Source organism: Crocuta crocuta, unplaced genomic scaffold, assembly GCF_008692635.1.
Source record: "Crocuta crocuta isolate KB4526 unplaced genomic scaffold, BGI_CrCroc_1.0 scaffold89, whole genome shotgun sequence".
Classification (NCBI taxonomy): domain Eukaryota; kingdom Metazoa; phylum Chordata; class Mammalia; order Carnivora; family Hyaenidae; genus Crocuta; species Crocuta crocuta.
The window spans coordinates 5,943,209-5,964,549 of record NW_027551559.1 but is presented as its reverse complement, the minus strand read 5'-3'; the positions used below and the strand labels follow the sequence as shown (position 1 = coordinate 5,964,549).

Genomic DNA, 21,341 nt, shown 5'->3' with positions numbered 1-21,341 from the left:
CAAAGCAAGTTCAACTCACAAGCAGAAGGTGATGCCCTGTGCTTTTTTAATGTAATTAAACACAACCCGTGCTGCTTACGTGATTCTCCATACACAATCACTTTTTCAAGTTCCATTTACATAGAACTTCACTTCCATGTGAGCGATCATCATCTGTCTACCATGCGGGACTCCCCAAGGATGGCAGGAGATAGCTCCTTTTCTGCTGGATTAGCTAGGGTTCTCCAGAGAAACAGCACCAACAGGATATTGGTATATAACATATGTATATCAAGCAAGAGGCTTATCATAAGGAACTGGCTCACATAACTATGGAGGCTGGTGAGTCCAAAGTCTGCCTAGCAACTGCCAGTCTCTGCCTGGAGACTGAGGGCCAGAAGCTACTATAGAGCCAGGAAGAGCCAGTGTTTCAGATCAGAGGCAGTCAGACAGGAAAGAATTCTCTCTTACTCAGGGGGAGGTCAACCTTTTCTTCTTGTTAAGCCTTCAGCTGCTCGGATGAGGCTGACCTGAATTACAGAGGCCAGTCTGCTCCACTCTAGTCGCTGCTTCCAGTGTGAATCTCATCCAGAAAACACTCTCACAGAAACACCCAGAGTGACACTTGACTAAACGTCTGGGCAGCCCGGGCCCACCACGCATGCCAACTTCATATGTGGGGTGACCATTGCCTAGAATGTTGTGGTGAGGACACGGATGGGGATTGCTGACTGGCGTCCACCTGGACCTGAGGAGAGAGGGGGCAGTGGACCAAGAATTGCCATCTGTGTTATGAAACCATATGGAAGAGAACATAAGATTGAGTGCCTATCAAAAAAGTTACAAGAAAGTACATAATTACCAAGTGAAAGTAGCTGGTGGAATTAAGTTCCCTGCTTCCTTTGTATACCTCGCACGACTGTTAATTTCTAGAAGACGGTCTCTTTCTGAAAGTGATAACTTAAAAAGTTGAGGGAATCCTATGGCAAATTGTGCATATGGATCTCAGAAGTATGCATAAAATACTACTATTCATATTCCTCTGTTCTTTTTTGTTTGTCAGAGCTTGGTATTAAGTAACACATCCACGTTAATTTGGAAGAATCTTTTACTGAGCTTTCAAAATAGGGATTATTTTGTTTTGCTGCAGTCTGGGCTTGAAGATGTATTTGAAAGGTGTGTGTGTGGCTGCAGTCGAACATGCACTGGAGGTTCTCAAGTTCCTTGATATACGAATTCTAAGTGCCGTATGTATGTTGTTTCGTATTGTTTTTGTCTGTCTGTCTGTCTGTTCTCTAATAGACCAGGCATTTGGAAAGACCTGAAGACCATGGGCTCAGTGTCTCTCTTTATATTCTTCATCACACTGCTCGTTCTGGGTCGACAGGTAAGACCTCTGCCTTTTCACATAACTTCCCTCTAGTTCCGTGTTAATAATACGTTGCTTGTACATCGACCTTACCTCAGTTTTATAAACAGAGTCTGTCCGGTAGTAATAATGATAATACTCTGCTGATGTGCATTGCAACTGCTCTCATGCAAACAAATGCTGACGCATCATGGTCATTTTATCACCAAAGAGAAACGGGGGGTGTGCGTGTGTAGATACAGACAAAAGGAAAAGTCCTCTCATTTTTTTTCCCCTCAAGAGGCACACTTTGTGAATGGTGGAGATGTAAATCCATTCCTTGGGAAATCTCAAAATAATGTAGGTTTTGTGAGCCTACAAAGGTATTCCCTTGATAGCTGACACTATTTGGAAAATTACCCCCTGGCCCGGGGTTTTATTTGCGTTTCAGAACAGATGGCCTGTTTCTCTTTCTTAGAAGTGGGTATGAATACCTTTGATGTCATCTGCAATCCTTCCTAGAAATACCGCCCTCCATTCAAAAATTGTATTTTGTCAGGAGAATGAAACTGTCCCTGCATGCGCTCCCCCCTCCTTCTGGTCTGCAAGGAGAGGTTGTGGGTGCAGGATTTTCAAGGACAATATTCTTCCTGTAACTGCACACAAAGACAATTGCCCAAAGAATAAAGACTCATTCCACACCAGGCACTCTGCGTCCACCAAAGTTGGCTTGGGATTCTTTGATGGATAATGTAAGACAAAGAAATGATATATATAGAAATAACTGACTAAGATGTAAAGCCAGCTTAATTATATATAACATTAAACAGCTAAACACTAGGAAGTTGTTAATAATTGCACAGTCAGAGCAGAGGCCGGGTCTGTGGCTGCCAGTCCAGTGGCCTGAAAACGCTGTTCTCTTCCGAGGAGCACCCACGCCTGCTTCCCTGGAAGCTACAGTGCGTCGCCGCCCCACCCCCACCCCGAGTCTCCCAGGAGCTGAACTGTTGTCTTGCTGCAGAGCTCTAGAAGGCTCCTGTCTCCCCTCCGTCCCACCCTGCCCCTGTCCCTGGCACATGCTTGGGTCTGCATCCCTTGGCTTGTCGCTTTGACAGTCTGCACATCCCAGTTAACCCACTGAACCATGTCCTGTTCTTTATTTGTTCTCCTGCCACCTGGCTCCCTCCTCCATTCATCTGCTTTCGGTTCCGGCTCCTAGAGAAAAGGCATGTCCACTCTCAGGAAACCCTATTAGAAGTGAAAGATGGGAAAGGAATGGGCTTCCTTGCATAATATCCCCTAGTGATCATTCCTCTGGAAACATGGCTGCCCCCTCGATGGGGTCACCTGTTTCTCCATTTCGTCCCAAGGATATTTTTGTCTGTACTTTTTCCTACTAGAGTCATCGGTCAGATTGCTTCACAGCAGTGTATTTGAAGGGCCAAGAATCAAATTGATTTCTCCCAACTCTTTATCGATCAATGAATTGATAAACATACCACACTATGTAGATGTCACATCCAGCCACAGCCCCTCGATCTGTCATTCTCTGGCATAAGATAAACAATCAGAAGTGTTCAGTATTACGGTCGGGCATTAATTTAACACAATAGTGCTGATTCCAGTCTCACAGGGAGTCACTACTGTACATACACTGTTGTTTACTGTCCACACCTATAGTCACTGCTTCTTATGGGAGTGACGGTGTGACAATCATTCCTTAACAGCTGGCACCATGCAAGTGCCAGGGTGAGCCAGGATCATTCAGCCAATGACCTACTAAGATTCCAAGTCTTCTGGGCTAACAAGAACCTCAAAGTCTGTGACGTAGTGCTTCTGCATAGTCTTCTGAAGATGCAAGTATGTCATAAACACACGTCTGATGTTTAAAATAATGTATTTAAGTTTCGTAAATGTGCATGGCCTCAGGGTTACTTATGCCCGAGGTGTTTTTTCTTTAAACAACAGGACAGACATTTTGACACTTATTTTCATTGTCATTTGTCCCAATGACTCCCCAGGCCGATGACCCTCTTTTTTGAAATGACAGTGAGGTGTTTGCTCTCTGAGCAAATTAGCATGCTAAATATCTCTCTGGGTATGGAAGACACCTTCCTAAAACCAGAACCCGTGTCCCGGACTAGAGCTGTGCGTGGTACTACGCTCTGTGCTGAAATACAGTCTGTTCTAGAAATGCCAGCCTGAACTCAAGGGCCTCTTTTGAAGAATGAAGATTCTCTGTATTTCTCCTGAGTTTAAATGGCCACACGCTGCCAATGAGGGTCTGCATTCTAGGTGGGCTTGTTCGGGATCCAGACAGGTGGCAGGTGGCAGCCTGGAGGCCTGAGAGGTAGGCTGAGGTCGCTGTGTGCGAGGCTTGAGGTCAGAACCCAAGAGTGCGTGGAATCACACATCCGTGTAGAAATAGGTCAGCCCCGCCAGTCCCCCACAGCTTGTTTTCAGGACTGCATGATTAAAAACTGGCCTCGAGGCCGTGTTGGGTGTGAAACAGAGCAGCGAGGCTCCCAGAGATGGCCTGGGGGCCTCCTCCCAGCTCCCCTGGTTGCTGTCATCATCACCAGGACAAATGAGGAGCAAATCCCATGTCTCTGAGTGGGATCTGAGCCTCTGCGGCTGCTCGGCAGATGCGGAGAGGTGGGTGAGGAGGTAGGGGCGAAGGTTCACTGAGCAGCGCTGCTGTTTACTTGAAGTGCCACGCAGAGTCTCGGAGGCAGTGGCTTCCCCTGACCTCCGCCGCCCCCTCCACATGGCCTCCCACCACATCTGTGTCGAATGCCCCTCTTCTTTCTCTTAGAGGAAACAGTCATTGGGACTACAGGCCACCCTAAATGCAGCATGATCTCATGCCGAGATCTGTAAGTTAATTACACCTGCAGTCTATTTCCAGAGAAGGTCACAGTCACAGATATCACAGGTGAGGACTCAGAACTCTCTTTCTGGGGGACACCGCTGAATCCGTTCAACTGGCTAGGGATAGAAACGTCCATCTTCCTTTGGGGGCTTCCCCCTGAGTTTCCAATGAGCTTATCCTTCTAGGAGAGGATCCCACAGCAGATTGCACTGGGGAGGTGGGAGGTAAAGACCGCAAAATGTCGCTTTCAGACAGGTGGACATGGTCCCAAAGTGCCCCGATTCCTCCAGTTAGGAGACATACCAAGTGCTTCCTGTGATGCGGTGGCTGTCAGTCAGACCTGAGCCACCCCTTAGGATGGCTCACAGAAACCCTGCCAGACCATGCGCTGGGCTCACCGCCTGCCCCGCACCACTCCCTAGATCCTCTCTGATTCACTTTGTCTCATCTCGAGTGTGTATCCATGTCTTCCCGATGCCGCCATCACAGACTGGCAAGTCATCTTAGTTTAAAACCGGCCACACCACTGGCGTACAGACACAACCCAAACAACCTGTTGTCCAAGCGAGAGCCCTTTACCAGCAAGTGCAGAGGGTGATTTCTGTAGGTTACAGATGTGGCAGATTTGGCGTTAATGTAAAAATTTAATATAAACAAACATTGAAAATACCTCTTTTGAAATCTTTTTTAAAAATGCCTCTGTATAAAGTAAAAATAAACTCTACATGAGGGGAAGAGGAATAATGCGTGAGCACATCATCCGCGGCTTGAATCAAACCTCGTTGATGAATGATCACTTGTCTTTCAGCTTCCAAAATGGGAATTTAAAAAAAAAAACAAACTGCCATCTGTGCATGAGAGGCTCTGTGTGTGTGTGCATACGTGTGTGCACACGTGTGCACACACATCCGTACGTGCATGTGTGTGCACGTTGTGTACTTGTGTGTATATGTGTGTACATGTGTGCATGTGTCCATGCATGTATGAGTGTATGTGTGGTGCATGCACGCACGTGTGTGCGCTTATGTGTGCACATGTATGTATGTGTGTGTGCATGTGTACTGTATTAGTATAAATAATCAAATCAATAAAATAAACAGACCTCCAGCATTTATTTCTCCTTTGCGTGTTTTCATCGGGAAGTTACTCCCTGTGCTGAAATACACCTTGTCTATTACGCCCTTCCATTACAGGAAGATTCCTTCAAGGCTGTTCCACCATAGTAAATTCCTTACATCATAGCAGACCCAACATGATGCCAAAATCAAAGACACCCTTTGCCAGTAAACAGGCCTCTCTGTTTCCACAACATCAATAATAACAGTTTTTAAGCAAACATTAAATTGTACTACATCATAAAGCATGAATGCCTGTTTCCACCAGCAGGCACCGTCTTAATTAAATGATGCCAGAACGAACGTTTGGGAAAATATAATGCCATTCTCTCAGTACAGCGCAGTCCCAAATGAAAAACTACAAAATTTTCAACGAATACGTAATAACAGAATTTGCGGTAGAGGAAAAACAACGTCCAGATCATACAGGCGAAGTGCTTTACGGGAGCAGGGTTAGTTTTTAAATGCAGATTAGCAAACAGTGCCCTCTTTCTGCGAATAGATTTCCCATTTTTCACTCTTTCCTTGTTTATATTCTGTTCTGCCTCTTCCCAGAGCCATGCAAGCCACCTGCTATTAGCGAAACTCTGCAAGACGCTCCCATGTCACTTACATGCCTGCTTCCCGGCTCCCCGCACCTGCTTCTTTGCAGACCCGCCGAGGGCTGGGGTGGAAGACGCTGGGGCGGGAGCAGGGGGCTCCGCAGGGAGGGCGGCAGTTCTGCGTGGGGTTCTGTTTTCAGTTTTGTTTCTGTTCTTTTTGTTTTCTCTTGAAAACCTCCGCTCTCTGGCAGGACAAGATGCCTACTGTTTCTTTACCTCTGTGTCCTCTTGTAACAGAATGAATATTACTGTAGGTTAGACTTCCTGTGGAAGAACAAGTTCAAAAAAGAGCGGGAGGAGATAGAAACCATGGAGAACCTGAACCGCGTGCTGCTGGAGAACGTGCTGCCCGCGCACGTGGCCGAGCATTTCCTGGCCCGGAGCCTGAAGAACGAGGTGGGGCGCGCCGGGGCGGTGGGTGCGGCCAGGGCGCGGAGGTCCCTGGGGCAGGGCTTGGGGGGCCTGGGAGCCTTCAAACGCCGGACTGCTCCTGGCGTCCACTGTCGTCCTGAATTGGTCTGTTCTTGAGAGGAGAATGGTTGGCCGACTGGGAATAGTGAGTTCGAATCCCCTCCGAACGTGTTAGCATGAGCGTTGGTTCGTCATTCCTGGTTTTCCTTCCCCCATCACGTGACACTGTCCGTGTGCGAGGTGAGGCCCTGGGCTTCCAAACCAGTCACAAAAGTGGCCTCTCCCAGGTGTGAGAGGCCACCCGCCTTACCAGCACGCCATAGAGACCGAATCAAGGGGCAGGCATGCACGCCATACGCCCACTGTTTCATTGCTCGAAACATCTCTGGATGCCATAAAAGGGCCTTGGAATTTCGAAGATAGGAGACAGAAGTTAGAAGTTATCCACACAAGAGCAGGCCAAAGACCAGAGTCCGCTTTCTTGAGTGGATGGAAATGGGGATTTCTTGGAGCGTCTAAACGAATGGATATTTAACTAGGATGGGAAAGACAGGGGGGTCGCTGTAACGTAGAAACAGCTTATGAAATGAGATGTCATCAAGTTCTTTAATACGCCTAACTTCCAGGAGCCAGCAGATGTATCTACGGTGAGGAGCACGTACTTGAGCGCCCGGCCCCTGTTGGGCGTGGAGAGGAGGTGCAGCCCCTGTGTTTATTGGGAGGTGTTCAGGGAGGATGGGGAGCAGATGAGGGATCTAGAAACTCAACAGATGCATGAACTTGCTCACAGAGAAGCTCAGCCTTGATGACGCTAGAGTACGAACGATCTCAAATGACCAGGCCCGAACAGTATTTTCCATGGCGCATTTAACGTTGACATTGGCTAGAAAGGCCCAGGGAGGGAGGGAGGTGCCAGATGTTACCTCCGTCCTGCTGGACGCGAGCTGGGCATGCGCGCCACTCAGGGTCCCGCGGCAGGCCTGGGGGACTGTGGCGTGCTCACGTTTCTGTTTCTCCCGCTCTTCCCTGAAGTCTCTACACCTTCAGCCGCCTGCCTACCTGCTGGCCACAGATAACGAAATCCCTGTGGCTGTTAGGAAGGGACCATCTGCCTTCGGGAGCAACAGAAGAGCCTCTTTATTCTTTATGTCTGTGTGCCTGGCGGTCAGCTCAGCTCATACATTCCCTGTGCCTACTATTGCTCCTGCCCTGCGGCCAGGCTGGTGCTGGGCCTGGACAGGAGACGAACGAGACAGAGGTGGCCCTGTCACCCAGAGGGGGCCTGCATCCTCATGTCCCCAGGCACACTGGCAGTGCGCACGTGGGAGTCCAGACGGGCCGCCACTGTGAGGAGGTGGCTTCTGAAACTGGAAAGAAAGAGCTAGAAACTAGCTGCGGGATGGATGCTGATGGACGGGGGTCATGGGAAGAGTGAAAATGTTCTGGCTGGAGGAGTGTCTAGTTCAAGCCCTGCACAAGCCAGTGGCATCAGCCCTTTCCCCTTGCAGACCCTTCCTGACGTCCCCTGACATATCCCTGGACTTGGGGGAAATCAGTGGATTCTCTGTTCGTCCTTCCCGGTCTGACTTATTCTAAGCAAACGTCTGAATCCAGTTGCCTCTTGGAAACTGTAAGGAATGGCAGGGTGGGTCAGGAACAGAAACCTAGTGATGGGTGGCGTGGGCTTGACTCAGGTTCACACCTAGACTCTGTCAGTGGACTTGCCCAGCTCCGTCCCCGGGCTGAGCCCCGTCTCCCCACTCATAAAGGGGAAAGAATGGTGACTGACTTTGCAGGTGCATTGATGGGGGGGTGGGGGGGTCTACACATTGCATCACCTGAGTGGCCCTCCAGGTGAGGTGGACATTGGACATTGCCAGACACGGAGTCCCACGTCCACACAGGTGGGACCCAGCTGGCAGGGAGATCCCTGTGCCGGCCGCTGACGTTTACTCGCCTGTCTCCTGAGTGGCCCTACTGCGTGCCGCATCACTTAGCACAACTCTCACGTGCTCCCAAGAGAGGGGTGACCTGTCCCTTCAAGTCTCATCAGTGCGGCCATTTTAAGAACAGGACACGCAAAGAGTCTTCTGTAGCCTTCACCGACCAGGTGGGCTCCCCAGGGAAAGCACTGTGGTGGGGGCAGCGTGGCCCAGTGGGTGTGAGTCCTGGCTCTGGCGCCCACCCCTCTGCACAGGCAGGTGGGGAGCTCTTTGGGGACAAAGTGGGAGTCAGCACATGGACATGGAACCAGGTCTGTGCTTTGTCAGAGAAGGCGAGCTCCTAGTGGGGGGCTGGGGGGTCTCATCCAAGGCCAGTTCATCCCTGTGTGTACTTGGAGCCTGCGGGGCATGAAGTCCTCCCTGGCTCACAGCAGTAGCTCTGGAGGACGGCTTATCCCTGCCTGCAGGAGACAGAGCCTGGACCAGGCAGCTGGCAGCCCTGGAGGAACGTGAACATGTGCTTTCAAAGTCAAGTTCCAGAGACTTTCAAACTCATGGCCGCAGACAGCCCCAGGCGCCACAGCAGCCCCGTTAGGGCTCTTTGGTCTTCACTCAGGGTCCCGCGATCCCCACGCACTGTTAGACGTGTGCTCAGGAGGATAAAGCGCTACACACTGACTCTTAAATCGGGGACATCGGACCAGTGAGACAGTCCCTGAAATGACCGCTTCATTCCATGTAGCTGCTAGTCAGACACACAACTGCCCTTGGTAGTAGCTTTCCATAGTTTGCTGCCAGTTTTCGTCGGTTGGGTTAAATACGGAGCGGTGAGGGGACTCTACAAGCAGCTGCCCTGAGTCTTGAGGATTAAACAATTTCAGGGGCCCCCACGGGGCAGCGCATCGTCAGGGGGGCCCAGCCCTGCCTGGCTACTCCAAGGCAGCGCACTGAGCAGGGAAGGTTTTGCTGTGCGGTTGCTGGACCTCAAACAGTGCATGTAGGAGATTCTGCTGGTGGTGATCTTCATGGGGAAAATCCTGGAATGCAAAACGGAGCTCGCAGCACAGGGCTGAACAAGAGAGAGAATCACTAATCCGCTGGCTACCAGTTCTGAGTGCCTCCACGGTGATTCTCAGGAAGGGATGATTACGCTTTTGGGGTTTTTTTCCCCAAAAAGTCCTAGCAAGGTTACTATAAGGAGACTCCTTTGAGTGCATAAGCCATAGCCAGCTCCTGGCCTGTCCTTCTGATCTCCCCACAGCCTAGCTGGCCACCTTCTCCCGTCCCGATCAGACCCCTGTGTCCCTGACTGACCTTCCTCGAGCAGAACAAGCCATTCATTCCCCAACCAGACATGGATAATCCCAGCCTCTTTGTCCCAGGCCAGCCAGGCTGACGTTTGGACTTCTGCGGCTATGCAGTGATGGCTCGTGTACTATTCAAGAGCATGGATGTCGTCAAGGACGTCCAGGGTCAGGGCCAAGTAGACACCCACTGCGTGAGCCCTTTCTCACCCTGAGGCTTCCTGAAGAGGAGTTCCAGCCATTTTAAGACACACAGTCCCCTGCAGCGGGGCCTTATCTGCTGGGTCCCAGACCACATGCAGCACAGGATGGCTGACACTGGGGACCAAGAGAGAGCCCTGCACCCAAGAGCGAGGCCTCTGGAAGGGAAGGGAAGCATGCTGACCCTGCTTTATGTGACCCGCGGCCAGCTCTCCAGCACCTGCCAGGCCCTGCTCAGTGGCTGGGTTCAAAGGTTCGGTCCCAGCCCTGGCACTTCTGAGCCGCGGGACCTCAGGTCTCCATCCTCTCAAGAGTCCCTTATGAAAGTTAAGAGCAATAATTCATGAAAAGCTCTTAGAGGGGCGCCTGGGTGGCTCAGTCTCAGTCGGTTAAGCGTNTAAAAAAAAAAAAAAGAAAAGCTTTTAGAGCAATGCCTGGCCTGCAGTCAAAACTCAACTTTAGATATCTTTTAAGCAAAGATCCCAGATTTATGCAAAACTGGAGTCACTGCCCACTGGAACTTCTTAATAGCTTCAAGGAAGCCATCTCCCCCTCCCATTACGGGGCCTGAAGAGAATGGAGAACAGACCTCAGGGTAATGATTTTGCCCTTGGATCCAGCAGTTGTGCTTTCCCGGCTCCTCCTCCGGTGGGGAGGGCTGGGCACCCACGCCTTCCAAGACCTGGGGTTACTTTGAGAACTTGGGGTGGACAGGAGCCCACCATCAACGTTCCCAGTGCACGGCTTTCTGGAACAGTCTTTGGGAACAGGACACGTGACCCGAGCCAGGACTGATGTTAACAAAGAGCCTTCCACCTCTCTCTGATTCTCCACCCCACCACGTGGCTGTTCAGAGGAAATGAATTTCCTTTTGGAAGCAAATAATGATTTAATCACAATGACAGTCCCGAAAAGCTTTGATGTCCATGACGCCCTGTTCACTCCGCCTGTGCTCCGGGGGTGTGGGCAGAGCCAACGCGGGTGCTCTAGGCTCCTCTTCCTTCCCTCAGGGGCATTTGCTTCGCTTAGAACGTCTGCAGTTTTCCCCTGCAGCTGCTGAGGGGTCTTGGCCAGATGCAGGCGAGAGGCCGTGCAAGCTCAGGGAGAGGGCTCTGTGCGCCTGAGCCCTTGAAACCACCCCGTTGCAGCAGCAGCGTTTCGAGATGCCTCTTGAGCAGACATCAAAGCTAGCTTCCATCACTTGCTGAAAAGACGACACTGTGTCACTGAATCTGCCCTCTGCCGAGTGGCCAGGTGGGAAGGATGGCGTGTGATTCCGAGCCAGGCTGCCACACCGCGGGAGAACCGAGGCTCGATCAAAACAGGACACAGATGTCAGCGTGGGTCTGCGGGGATTCACCGGGCGGGCAGACTGTACCTGCCTTCCTCGCCGTGACCCCGCCACCTCCAGACAGCCGCCTCGGCCCTGTTCCTCGCAGTCAGGCTCGCCACCGCCAGTTCCAGAGCTGCCTTCGTGCTTTCGAAGTACTCAACCCCCCGGAGTAAGTTAGGAATTAGATGAAAACTGGGGAAAGGATGCTCAATGGTGAGCACATAGGTCACCTCGGGGGGGGAATGAGGGCGGTAGGAAGTCCTCCTTGCTACAGAATGAACCCTGAGGAGAGAGCACTCGTGGGAGTTTAAAAACTGAGTGCTAGTGGCAGTTCTGAACATTTTCTGGGGCTCATGGAGCCGACCTGTCCACGCCTGGACGTAAGCGGCGGCGATCACACCTTCTCACGCTCTCTTTATTTGCTTGCTCCCTCCAGCTGGACTCCAACTCCTTAGGGACAGGGCTTGTGTTGTTCATCTCTGGGTCCTTACATGTGGCAGGAAGCCTGGCACACGGCAGCCCCCAGGAGGTGTGTGTGTTTTTGTGCGTGCATACGTGCGCACGCACAAGCGCACACCAGATGCTAAAGTGAATTTCAGCCTCTGACACAGAGATGGGCTCCCGTGTTCCAAAGGGGGCACTAAGCCGCTCGCTCATTTACAAGTGCTTCCTTGGAGGGGCGCCTGGGTGGCTTAGTCGGTTAAGCGTCCGACTTTCGCTTAGGTCATGATCTCGCGGTTCGTGGGTTCGAGCCCCGCGTCGGGCTCTGTGCTGACTGCCAGCTCAGAGCCTGGAGCCTGTTTCAGTCTGTGACTCCCTCTCTCTCTGACCCTCCCCTGCTCACGCTCTCTCTCTCTCTCTCCTAGAAATAAAACACTAAAAAAAAAAAAAAAATTAAGTGCTTCCTTGGAAAACCGGTTGCTGGATTCTCCACCCTTCCCTCGCAGGGAGCATAGGAATGGGCAGGGGGCTGGAAGAGGGGTGCTGGGGAGGACGTAGCGAGACAGAAGTCCCCCAGGGATCTTCCCACCCCCTCTAGCCTTGTGAATGGTCAGGACCACTCAGCCTGGTGAGCGTGCCCTGTGCTTGTGCTGCTGAGCGGTCCTGGGGAACACCTGCCTCTGGGGGACACAGGTGACAAGCAGGTCCCTGACAAGTGGAAAATGCACGGAAGGGGCTGATGGAAGTGTCTGAGCCAAGAGAGCTGGGGCTGCGGGTGGGGAATGTAATGGGACTGTCAGGGCAGAGGGTGCTGAACGTTGCTCAGGGACCAATCTGATCTCAGTTGGCATCAAATGCTGTTTGACAAAGCCCCCTGGACGGGTGAACAGGCCCCAACAATAGCCAGAGAGCCCGGGGCAGAGACGGTCACAAGGAGGAGGGAGCGTATCGTCCCCAGCAAGGGAACCTCGGGCAGGGTGTCCCATGATGGAGGAAGTGACAGGGAGTCTTCCGGTCACCCATGGCCCCGTCCCAGGTGTGAGTGCCCAGGGAGCATGAGGCAGGCAGTGGAGTGCTTTCCTGCTCCGTCACATGCTTCTCTCCCTGCACTGCACCCCTGGGTGTTTGGAAAGCCTGGCTAAGGAAGTGGGCAGGGGGGGAAGGAGAAGCGTGAGTAGAGAGTGTAGAAGCAGCCGTGCCCCTCCCCCACGCTGCACACCCCTCCCCGCAGGCCCTGCTGGGGAAGGGGAAGAGCCCCGAGTCCAGCTAGGTTCCGGGTTTCGACCACTCGTTGAGCCGGGTGCTTTAGTTACCGACAAGAGGACCCGTGTCACCTGAGAATGACAGGAAGGGTCACAGGGCTGCCCCAAGTCTTCGTCCAGGGGCGGGCTGGGTTGGAGAGGAACGAGTCTCACTCAGCAAACTAAAAGGGACAGTGGGCACAGAGATGCAGTCGCTTTGTGATTATTTTTTCACAAATGACACCTCAGCTCATTTCCAAGTCCAAAGCTCAGTCATACTTTCTAGCAGCAGCGGGCCCAACAAGAGTCACCCATTCTAGACCTTAAATTCCGCACACACTCCTGAAAGTCTTGCCCCACCCCCACACCCAGATCCTCTGGAAACATGAGGTAGGTTCAGGCCATCAACCAATCAGCTTGTGGTCTACTCTGGCCCCAAGCCCAACCCAAAGACCTGAGTTTAGGGTATGGCTCTAAGCCTTGCACGTTTCACCGGCTCCAGAGAATTTATGAAACTTCCCATGGGTGAAGTTTCCCCGTTTCTCAAGAATAGCCTTTGAGCCTGAATCAGGGACTGGGGGTCCAGAGACCCACGCGCATCCTTGTGTTTCTCCGAAGGCTCCAGGTGACTAATCTACAGAGAGAGTGGGTGAGCAGTTTGCAGCCCAAGCCCCCAGCAGCACTCCCCACCGGCCGAGGGCCCGACAAGGCCCACGAGATTCATCCTGGCCCTGAGCCCAGCTGGGAGCCTCAGCGTGTCACGCAGATCCCCTGACCTCTTTTCTCACTTAGCCCATGGCTCCTAACGTAGGCTTCACAGCAGAATAACTCGTGCGGCTTTTCAAAACTGATGCGCATGCTTGGAGCCCACCCCAGGGCCGGAAAACCCATTGGCGACTGTCCCGTGCATTCCTGTTTGAGGACAGCGGAAGGAGATAACACATCAGGCCCCTTCCAATAAAAAACCTTATTTTATTAGTTAAAAACAGTGCAGTTAAAATGGACCCTCATCCGAACTGCTAGCCGGTCCAGTCTGGCAACTCCATTGTCTCCCATTCCTGCACACCCTCAAGGACCCCTGGGGAAAGGAGAAAGGTAAAGCCACATGACCTGCCCGTGGTGCGAGGCCCACGCTGCCCCTGAACCTAGGCTGCACAGGCTGTGGTCATCAGGAGATGCAGGTTCAAGGTAAAGTGTAGCATCTGTAAGAGTGAGCTCTGCATCAGACTTGGTAACTGCGAGCTTGGCCAAGTACTGTAACACCCTCTGCCTCGGTCTCCTCATCTGTATGTTGAAGTAATAGTGCCAGGCTCATAGGATCATAGTCAAGGGCAAGTTAATTCCTGTGGAGTGTTCAGGGGGCCCCGGTCAGGCAGCAGGTTCCGAGTCAGTGCTGACCACTACCAAGCTTACTTCTATCATTGTTGCCCACACGGTCACCCTGGCCAGTGTCCACAGACAGTGGGGACACGGAGGTTATAGACAGTATTTTCTTGTCTTGCCATATGTACCCCTTTTCCTTAAGAACAGGGAAGGGGCGCCAGGGTGGCTCAGTCGGTTAAGCGTCCGACTTCAGCTCAGGTCATGATCTCACGGTTTGTGGGTTTGAGCCCTGTGTCAGGTTCCGTGCTGCCAGCTCAGAGCCTGGAGCCTGCTTCAGATTCTGTGTCTCCCTCTCTCTCTACCCCTCCCCTGCTCATACTCTGTCTCTCTGTCCCTCTCTCTCAAAAATTTTTAAAAAAAAAAGTAAGAAGAACAGGGGAGTATGTGGGGCACCTGGTGACTCAGTCAGTCAAGCCTCCCAACTCTTGATTTTGGCTCAGGCCATAATCTCACAGTTCCTGAGTTCAAGCCCCACACTGGGCTTGGTGCTGACCACACTGAGCCTGCTTGAGATTCCTCTCTCTCTCTCCCTCTCTCTCTCTCTCTCTCTGTCCCTCCCCACCTCAAAAATAAATGAATAAAGTTAAAAAATAATAGGGAAGTCTGTGACGTTTATACTTCTCTTATAAATTGGCATATTTAACTAGAACGGGCTTCTAGGAGATTGTGTCTCCCTGAACCCTGACTTCCTACTTCCTGGCTTAGAATCAGCAGGACCCAAAGCTTGGCTGTCACCTGTACCACAGGTTGTCTTCCCAGGATATAGAATATTCACAACAACAACTTCTCAAAGACAGGTCTGCACAGTGGGCCAGCACCACAACCATATTGAGAGCAGAGTAGAAAAGCAAAACCTTGATTCTGTTGTTCACGTGTCTGTAGAGATTGTGAGGCAGTAGCAGAAGGCATTACGGGGTGGCTGGCCCTGAGAACAGGAAGCTGACTTGAGTCTAGCTTTTCCAAGAAGTGGTTATGGCCTTCCATGGGTCGCCATTGTCCTGATGTGTTTGTTAGGAGACCTCAGTGGGGGAAGAATGGTTCTTTGGAGAGGCCACCAAAGCTGCGAGTTACAGTGCTGTCCAAGGGCTCTCTCCCAGCCGAGGGATTCATCTGGGTGCCCCCGAGAGCGGAGCTCACCGTAATGTTCATGCAGAGTGGATTTCCTCTCCCTGCCAGGCACACAGGAAGCACCAGCCGCTTACATTCTTCCATCCACGTTGAGGTCGGCCATCTTGTTTGACAGAACTCTCCTTGCATTTCCTGGTGGAGGGAGTGTTTCCCTGCACCCACCATGGTGCACTGCACCCACCATGGCACCTGGCCTTCCTGCCCGTGTCTGCCACCTGAGGCCCCTGATGAGCCAGCAGCAGTGGGGGGCAGATCCTCATACCCAGGACCAGCCCTCTGCCCACATAATAGCCCTTCCTTTCTGAAACCTTCATTGAATTTGAAAGTTTCACTGTATGTTGAAAAAACCATGGAAACACCTTAAAATTGTATTTAGAAGACATTGTAATTTTATTCACGTCTATGGATGAAGAACTATGAGCTTCTTTATATTTAACAACAAAAGCCTATCTTGAATAAATAGCGTTGGAGTTTGATTCCATATGAATAAGTAACCCAGGGAGCGTCAAGGGTTCTTTCTGGGGAAATTAAAAGGTAACTTGATGAGTGTCATCGGCTCGTCTCAGGAGACACTAAAGAAAAATAGGCATAGAAACCTCGATGCAAAGGATGTAGCCATAACAGGTCATTTTAGGACAATATAGTAGTTTGGGAGATCATTTTGTTGGCCTTCAGTTGTTCAAAGGAGATTTCTTTCTGAAGCCAGAAGTCTGTGATCTCTCATGATTGTTGAAGGCAGCGATGGCAACGAAGTTTTGGCGGAAGGACACCTCCTCCTGGCTGGTAGTGGCAGTGGAGACACTGTGGAGGATTCAGAGCCTGCATCCTGCTCCTTAGAAGTCCTCGCCTGCTGTCAATGGTGTCTGGAATGGGCTAGGGGCTGGTTTGGGGCACGTGGAGGGGGCCGCTAAGTGATTCCTTTACCAACGAAACGCTTGTCCTAAAAGTGTGTTTGTTTAGAAAGGTTCCTAGTGCTCAGCTCTTCCTTTCATCCCGGGCAGGACTTATACCACCAGTCCTATGACTGCGTCTGCGTCATGTTCGCCTCCATTCCGGATTTCAAGGAGTTCTACACAGAGTCAGATGTGAACAAGGAGGGCTTGGAATGCCTTCGGCTCCTGAATGAGATCATCGCCGACTTTGATGATGTAGGTACTTAAGATTAAGCTTCATAGGCAAGGGTGGGCCCTGCCCCACACTGCGGCATTCTTGTGGCCATTCCATTTGAAGTTAGTCCGATCTTGCNTCATCGCCGACTTTGATGATGTAGGTACTTAAGATTAAGCTTCATAGGCAAGGGTGGGCCCTGCCCACTGCGGCATTCTTGTGGCCATTCCGTTTGAAGTTAGTCCGATCTTGTGGCATATCTTAAAATGTCTCTTGGTGTAATTTCTGGTGGCTGGCTAGAAATTAAGCCCTGTTGCTCTATTATGGTCCTTGACCCATTTTGGAGAGATAATATATTTTATTTGTGAGATAGTATGTTCCCTAGGAACAAGGACCAAAATTGATATCAATAAAATGTCTTTCCAGTGCGCTGGTGAATTTTCTCAAAAGGCATGAACTCCAAGGAAAACACTTGCCTATCGGTTGATAGAAAAAGAAGTAATGAATGTATTTATCATAGTAGATTATTGGCATGTCTATCTTGGCATACTCCAAGGTCAGATATCAGCTTGAACTGTGCAGGAATGACATGCTCGATTATTGAAAAAGCAGTATGTGTGAGGGATAATATATTTTAGAAGGGACAAAGTATATATTTCGTAATTTGAAATAGGTGTCATTTTTCACTTCTCAATATTCTGCCTGCATAGAGAATAACGTGTTTTGTTTACTGATAAGAACAGACACACCAGTGGTTTTAAGGGTGTTGCTGCTACATCATTCTTATAAATATCAAGGAACATAGAGCAAACTTGACATCCATGAACATAGGTTCATCATGATTCATGGAACTTCGAAATACTGTGATGTCATTATGTATGTAACATGATGGTTTTAGGCCAACCTTCTAAATGTCTTGTGTGACCTGTGCATTTCTCTGTGATCACCACTGTCACCACGAGATTGACTCAAGGCTATGGCAAAGTAGGGGCGCCTGGGTGGCTCAGTCGGTTGAGCTGCCGACTTCGGCTCAGGTCATGATCTCATGGTTTTGGGTTCGAGCCCCGTGTCAGGCTCTGTGCTGACAGCTCAGAGCCTGGAGCCTGTTTCAGATTCTATGTCTCCCTCTATCTGCCCTTCCCTGCTCATGCTCTGTCTTTCTCTGTCTCTCGAAAAATAAATAAAATGTAAAAAAAAAAAAAAATTTAAATAAAAGACTATGGCAAAGTAATGGCAACTAGAGCTTCCCCCTGTTACACCATGTTCCTAGTGAGAAACAGTTGCATATTGGCTACAGCTGCCCCTCAGTGAAATAAATGCTCCCCAGTACGGGTGGGTGAGTAGCAGGGCTACTTTGGGTTGGGCTGGCTCATGGATACAAGGTACAGGGATTTGCTAATCTGCCTTAGACACTCTGACATAGAATCTTGAAAGAACCCCCTCTGAAAGCAGGTGCGCCAACCAAGGGTCAAGAAGATACTCCCGGTCATCAGTGGGTGCCGTTGTCCTCATGAGCAGATATAGAACCTTCCAGAGTTTCCTTCCCTTCCTCTCTCACCCCTTCTTTCTCTTTCCTACAGCTTCTGCTCTTATTTTTACATTTTCTCCATCCCAACCCAAGTCCTAATGCACTTGGATGGGGAGGGGGCCAGTAGGAAGCTGGTAACCGGTACCAGAAACTGCGACAAGAAGTATTAGGGTCAGAGCTGATGGGGAGAGCCAGCCTAGATGATTATTCCCTTTACATCTAGAGCTCAGAGGCAAAAACCCATTCTCAGCACTATAATTGGTCATAAATCACCTGCACTGTGCAGAGACCTCCCTCACTGAATCGTACTTTTGTGTTTGGCCTTTTAAACACAGAGTTGGGAAATTTATTTGAGACTATTATCACTTGCATCATAATTTATCCTGGTTCCTTCCATAGCAGATTAAAAGGTAATTCATGCTAATTGGAAGTATATCCTGATGCTACAACTCCTTCCAAGGACACACTCTTTGCGGAGCGTATANTCAGCTTGGTCGTCATCTCATGGTTTGTGAGTTCAAGCCCCACATTGGGCTCTGCGCTGATAGCTCAGAGCCTGGAGCCTGCCTGGGATTATCTCTCTCCCTCTCTCTCTGTCTCTCCTCTGCTCTCTGTGTCTCTCAAAATAAATAAATATTAAAAAGAATTTTTTAATAAATAAAATAAATAAAAACAGTGTGGTCAGGGCAGCTGGGTGGCTCAGTCAGTTGAGTGTCTGACTTCGGCTCAGGTCATGATCTCATGGTTCATGGGTTCGAGCCCCACGTCAAGCTCTGTGCTGACAACTCAGAGCCTGGAGCCTGCTTCAGCATCTGTCACCCCCCCTCTCTCTGCCCCTGCCCTGCTCACACTCTGTCACTCTCTTTTAAAAATAACTATTAAGAAAATAATAAAAATAAAAGCACAGTGTTGTCATGGGGCGCCTGGGTGACTCAGTTGGTCAAGTGTCTGGCTTTTGGTTTCAGCTCAGGTCATGATCTCATGAGATCATGTGAGATCAGCTCCATGTCAGGCTCTGCGCTGACAGCATGGAGCCTGCTTGGGATTCTCTCCCCCCTTTTCTCTCTGCCCCTCCCCTGCTTGTGCTCTCTCTCAAAAGAAATGAACTCTAAAAACAATAATCGATGTGGTTAAAAACCAAGCTGACCACTTAGACATTTGGTTGTAAGGGTGGTTTGAGCAAAATTGAGTATCTTCAGTTACCTGTAAGTTTGAGGGGGTTTCTGTTACGTTGGGTTTTGTTTCTGTGTGTTTGTATGTGGAGGTTTGTGTGTAGATATGCTTGTGTAGCTTGTAGTTCAATAAACCAGACCCCCCCCCCCCTTCTAGGGCAGTGGGCTCCCTGGTGGCACCAGCACAGATTTGCTCTGAGGCAGAGGTGGGTGCATCCGAGGTACAGAACTTACCAGAGCACAGCTTGCTGTAGGCAGGCCGACTCCCCCCAAGAAAGAGAGGGCTGAGCCTGCAGGCTGTGTGCCCTCTCCCACACCTCCCACAGACCGGATGGAGTGAGAGAGGGACATGGGGACAGCCACATGCGAAACACAGCTCTTTCTGCTCTTTTTCCTCAATACTCATGCGCAGAGACTAGAACGCCAACCACCTGACTCCCACGTTAATGCTAGTGCTTTTCCAAGCGAATGGGGTAAGCTGTTTTCCACTTGCTCTTCTCCTTGGGTTTTGGCTTCCAGGTTATTTCTTTGTTGTAAAGTGATGGGTGGACATCACTTTAGTGATAAGGAAAAGTAAAATGGCAGGAAGGGAAACCTTAGAAGAATCTTGTCTTGGGTTCTGAGCAGCGTCCTTCCCAAACATCTCGGTGCCAGAGGCCAAAGGAAGAATGGGTCGCTGTATGCAAATGGAAGTGTATATTTTTAGTGGTTGGATTTTTATTGACAGAACATGAAAGTGCTGAAAAACTATTGGAGAATTGGAATATATACGTATGAAAATGTGTAACAGTATTTTAATATTAAGTACCCTAATTACACCAACAACAGAATTCATGATAATTTTATTTTCCTGGCTTTAATGGAAGCAAACATATACCCTTTTAACACCGTTAGTGTTATGGGAAAAGTTAACCATTAAAAAAGGAACACAAAATCTTGTGTGTAGGAAGGGAGCTTTCTCCTTTCGCTTCAGGCTCTAAGGTGTTCAGCGTAGTGCTGTCGGAACTTAGCTGTCCCAGGCAGCGAGGGCCGCCATGACAGAACACCGCAGGCCAAGTGGCTCAAAGAGCAGACATTTATTTTCTCACAGTTCTAGAAGCTGGATGTCCCAGGTCAAGTTTCTGCAGGATACATCTCTTCCTGCTTGTAGGCGGCCCCCTTCTTACTGTGCCTCACATGGTAGGTAGGTAGGAGGGGAGGGGAGGGGAGGGGAGGGAAGAAGAAAGAGAAGGGAAGAAGGAAGGGAAGGGAAGAAGGAAGGGAAGAAGGAAGAGAAGAAGGAAGGGAAGGGAAGAAGGAAGGGAAGGAAGGAAGGGAAGAAGGAAGGAAGGGAGGGAGGGAGGGAGGAAGGAAGGAAGAGATCTTGGTGGGGATGGTTTTAAGACTTCAAGACAGGAATTTTGGTTGGGAATCAGTTCACTCCACATACTTTGTTTAAAATTTTGATACTTTCATTCTGGATTTTTCTGCATTAATTTTTAAAATACTGCACTGAGATGTCATTGATCATGACTGTTGAGCTTTTTGGTGCCTCCTTAAATCCTGTGCCTGAGGGGAGTGCCTCACTCGCCTCCTGTCATCCCAGCCCTGATTCTGAGGCCTCTCCAGCTGGTCTCCTCTTAAGTCCAGACCTTAGCCACTTACTCATGCCTTGGCGGGGCATAGAGCGGAGATTTTCAGAGACGCAGCTCATGAAGACCCATTCAGCGTGTGGTGTGGGCACACCCTTGCTTGTCCAGTAAAGTCTGACGTGTCTGCCTGTCTTCCCTGACTCTGCCTCCTCCAGACATTGGTTGAATGTCCTCAGCCAATGTCTCTCCTTTTCCTCAGGCACACTCTGTGGGTCCCGATCGCCCTCATCCACATTTATCTTTCACTTTCCCCTTCCTCCCTGACCCTCCCCAGTACCAACAACAGAAATCCCACCCTTGAAGATCAGGAAGCACTTCCACATTCCAAAACCCCAGTCAGGCTGTGTGCCCCGAGCGCTCATTCTTGAAGTCCTGTCTGCAGCGTCTGGTAGAGCTGATGGTCCCCTTCACCTAGAAGTCCCTTTGTCTGTCACCTGTCCATGGTCCCTCTCTTTGGGACGCTGTCCATGTTCTTTCCCTGACCCACCTCTCAGCCAGGGGTCTGCATCCACCCCCTCTGCGTAGTCAGCCCCTGCCACACCATCATCTGCCGCCCTGACCGTTGGGCCGGGCCTCCCTTTCCAGCTTTCCAGGGACAGCCG

The 21,341-nt window shown here is 50.4% G+C and overlaps 1 protein-coding gene across 1 annotated transcript in view; it reads left to right on the top strand.

Annotated features, from left to right (window-relative positions):
* ADCY2 (adenylate cyclase 2) overlaps positions 1 to 21,341 on the top strand; it is a 201,634-nt gene that overhangs the window by 159,587 nt on the left and 20,706 nt on the right. The window contains exons 17-19 of the mRNA XM_077749455.1: positions 1,282 to 1,366; positions 6,154 to 6,312; positions 16,303 to 16,449. Coding sequence (XP_077605581.1) covers positions 1,282 to 1,366; positions 6,154 to 6,312; positions 16,303 to 16,449 — 391 coding nt within the window. The remainder of the gene's footprint in view (positions 1 to 1,281; positions 1,367 to 6,153; positions 6,313 to 16,302; positions 16,450 to 21,341) is intronic.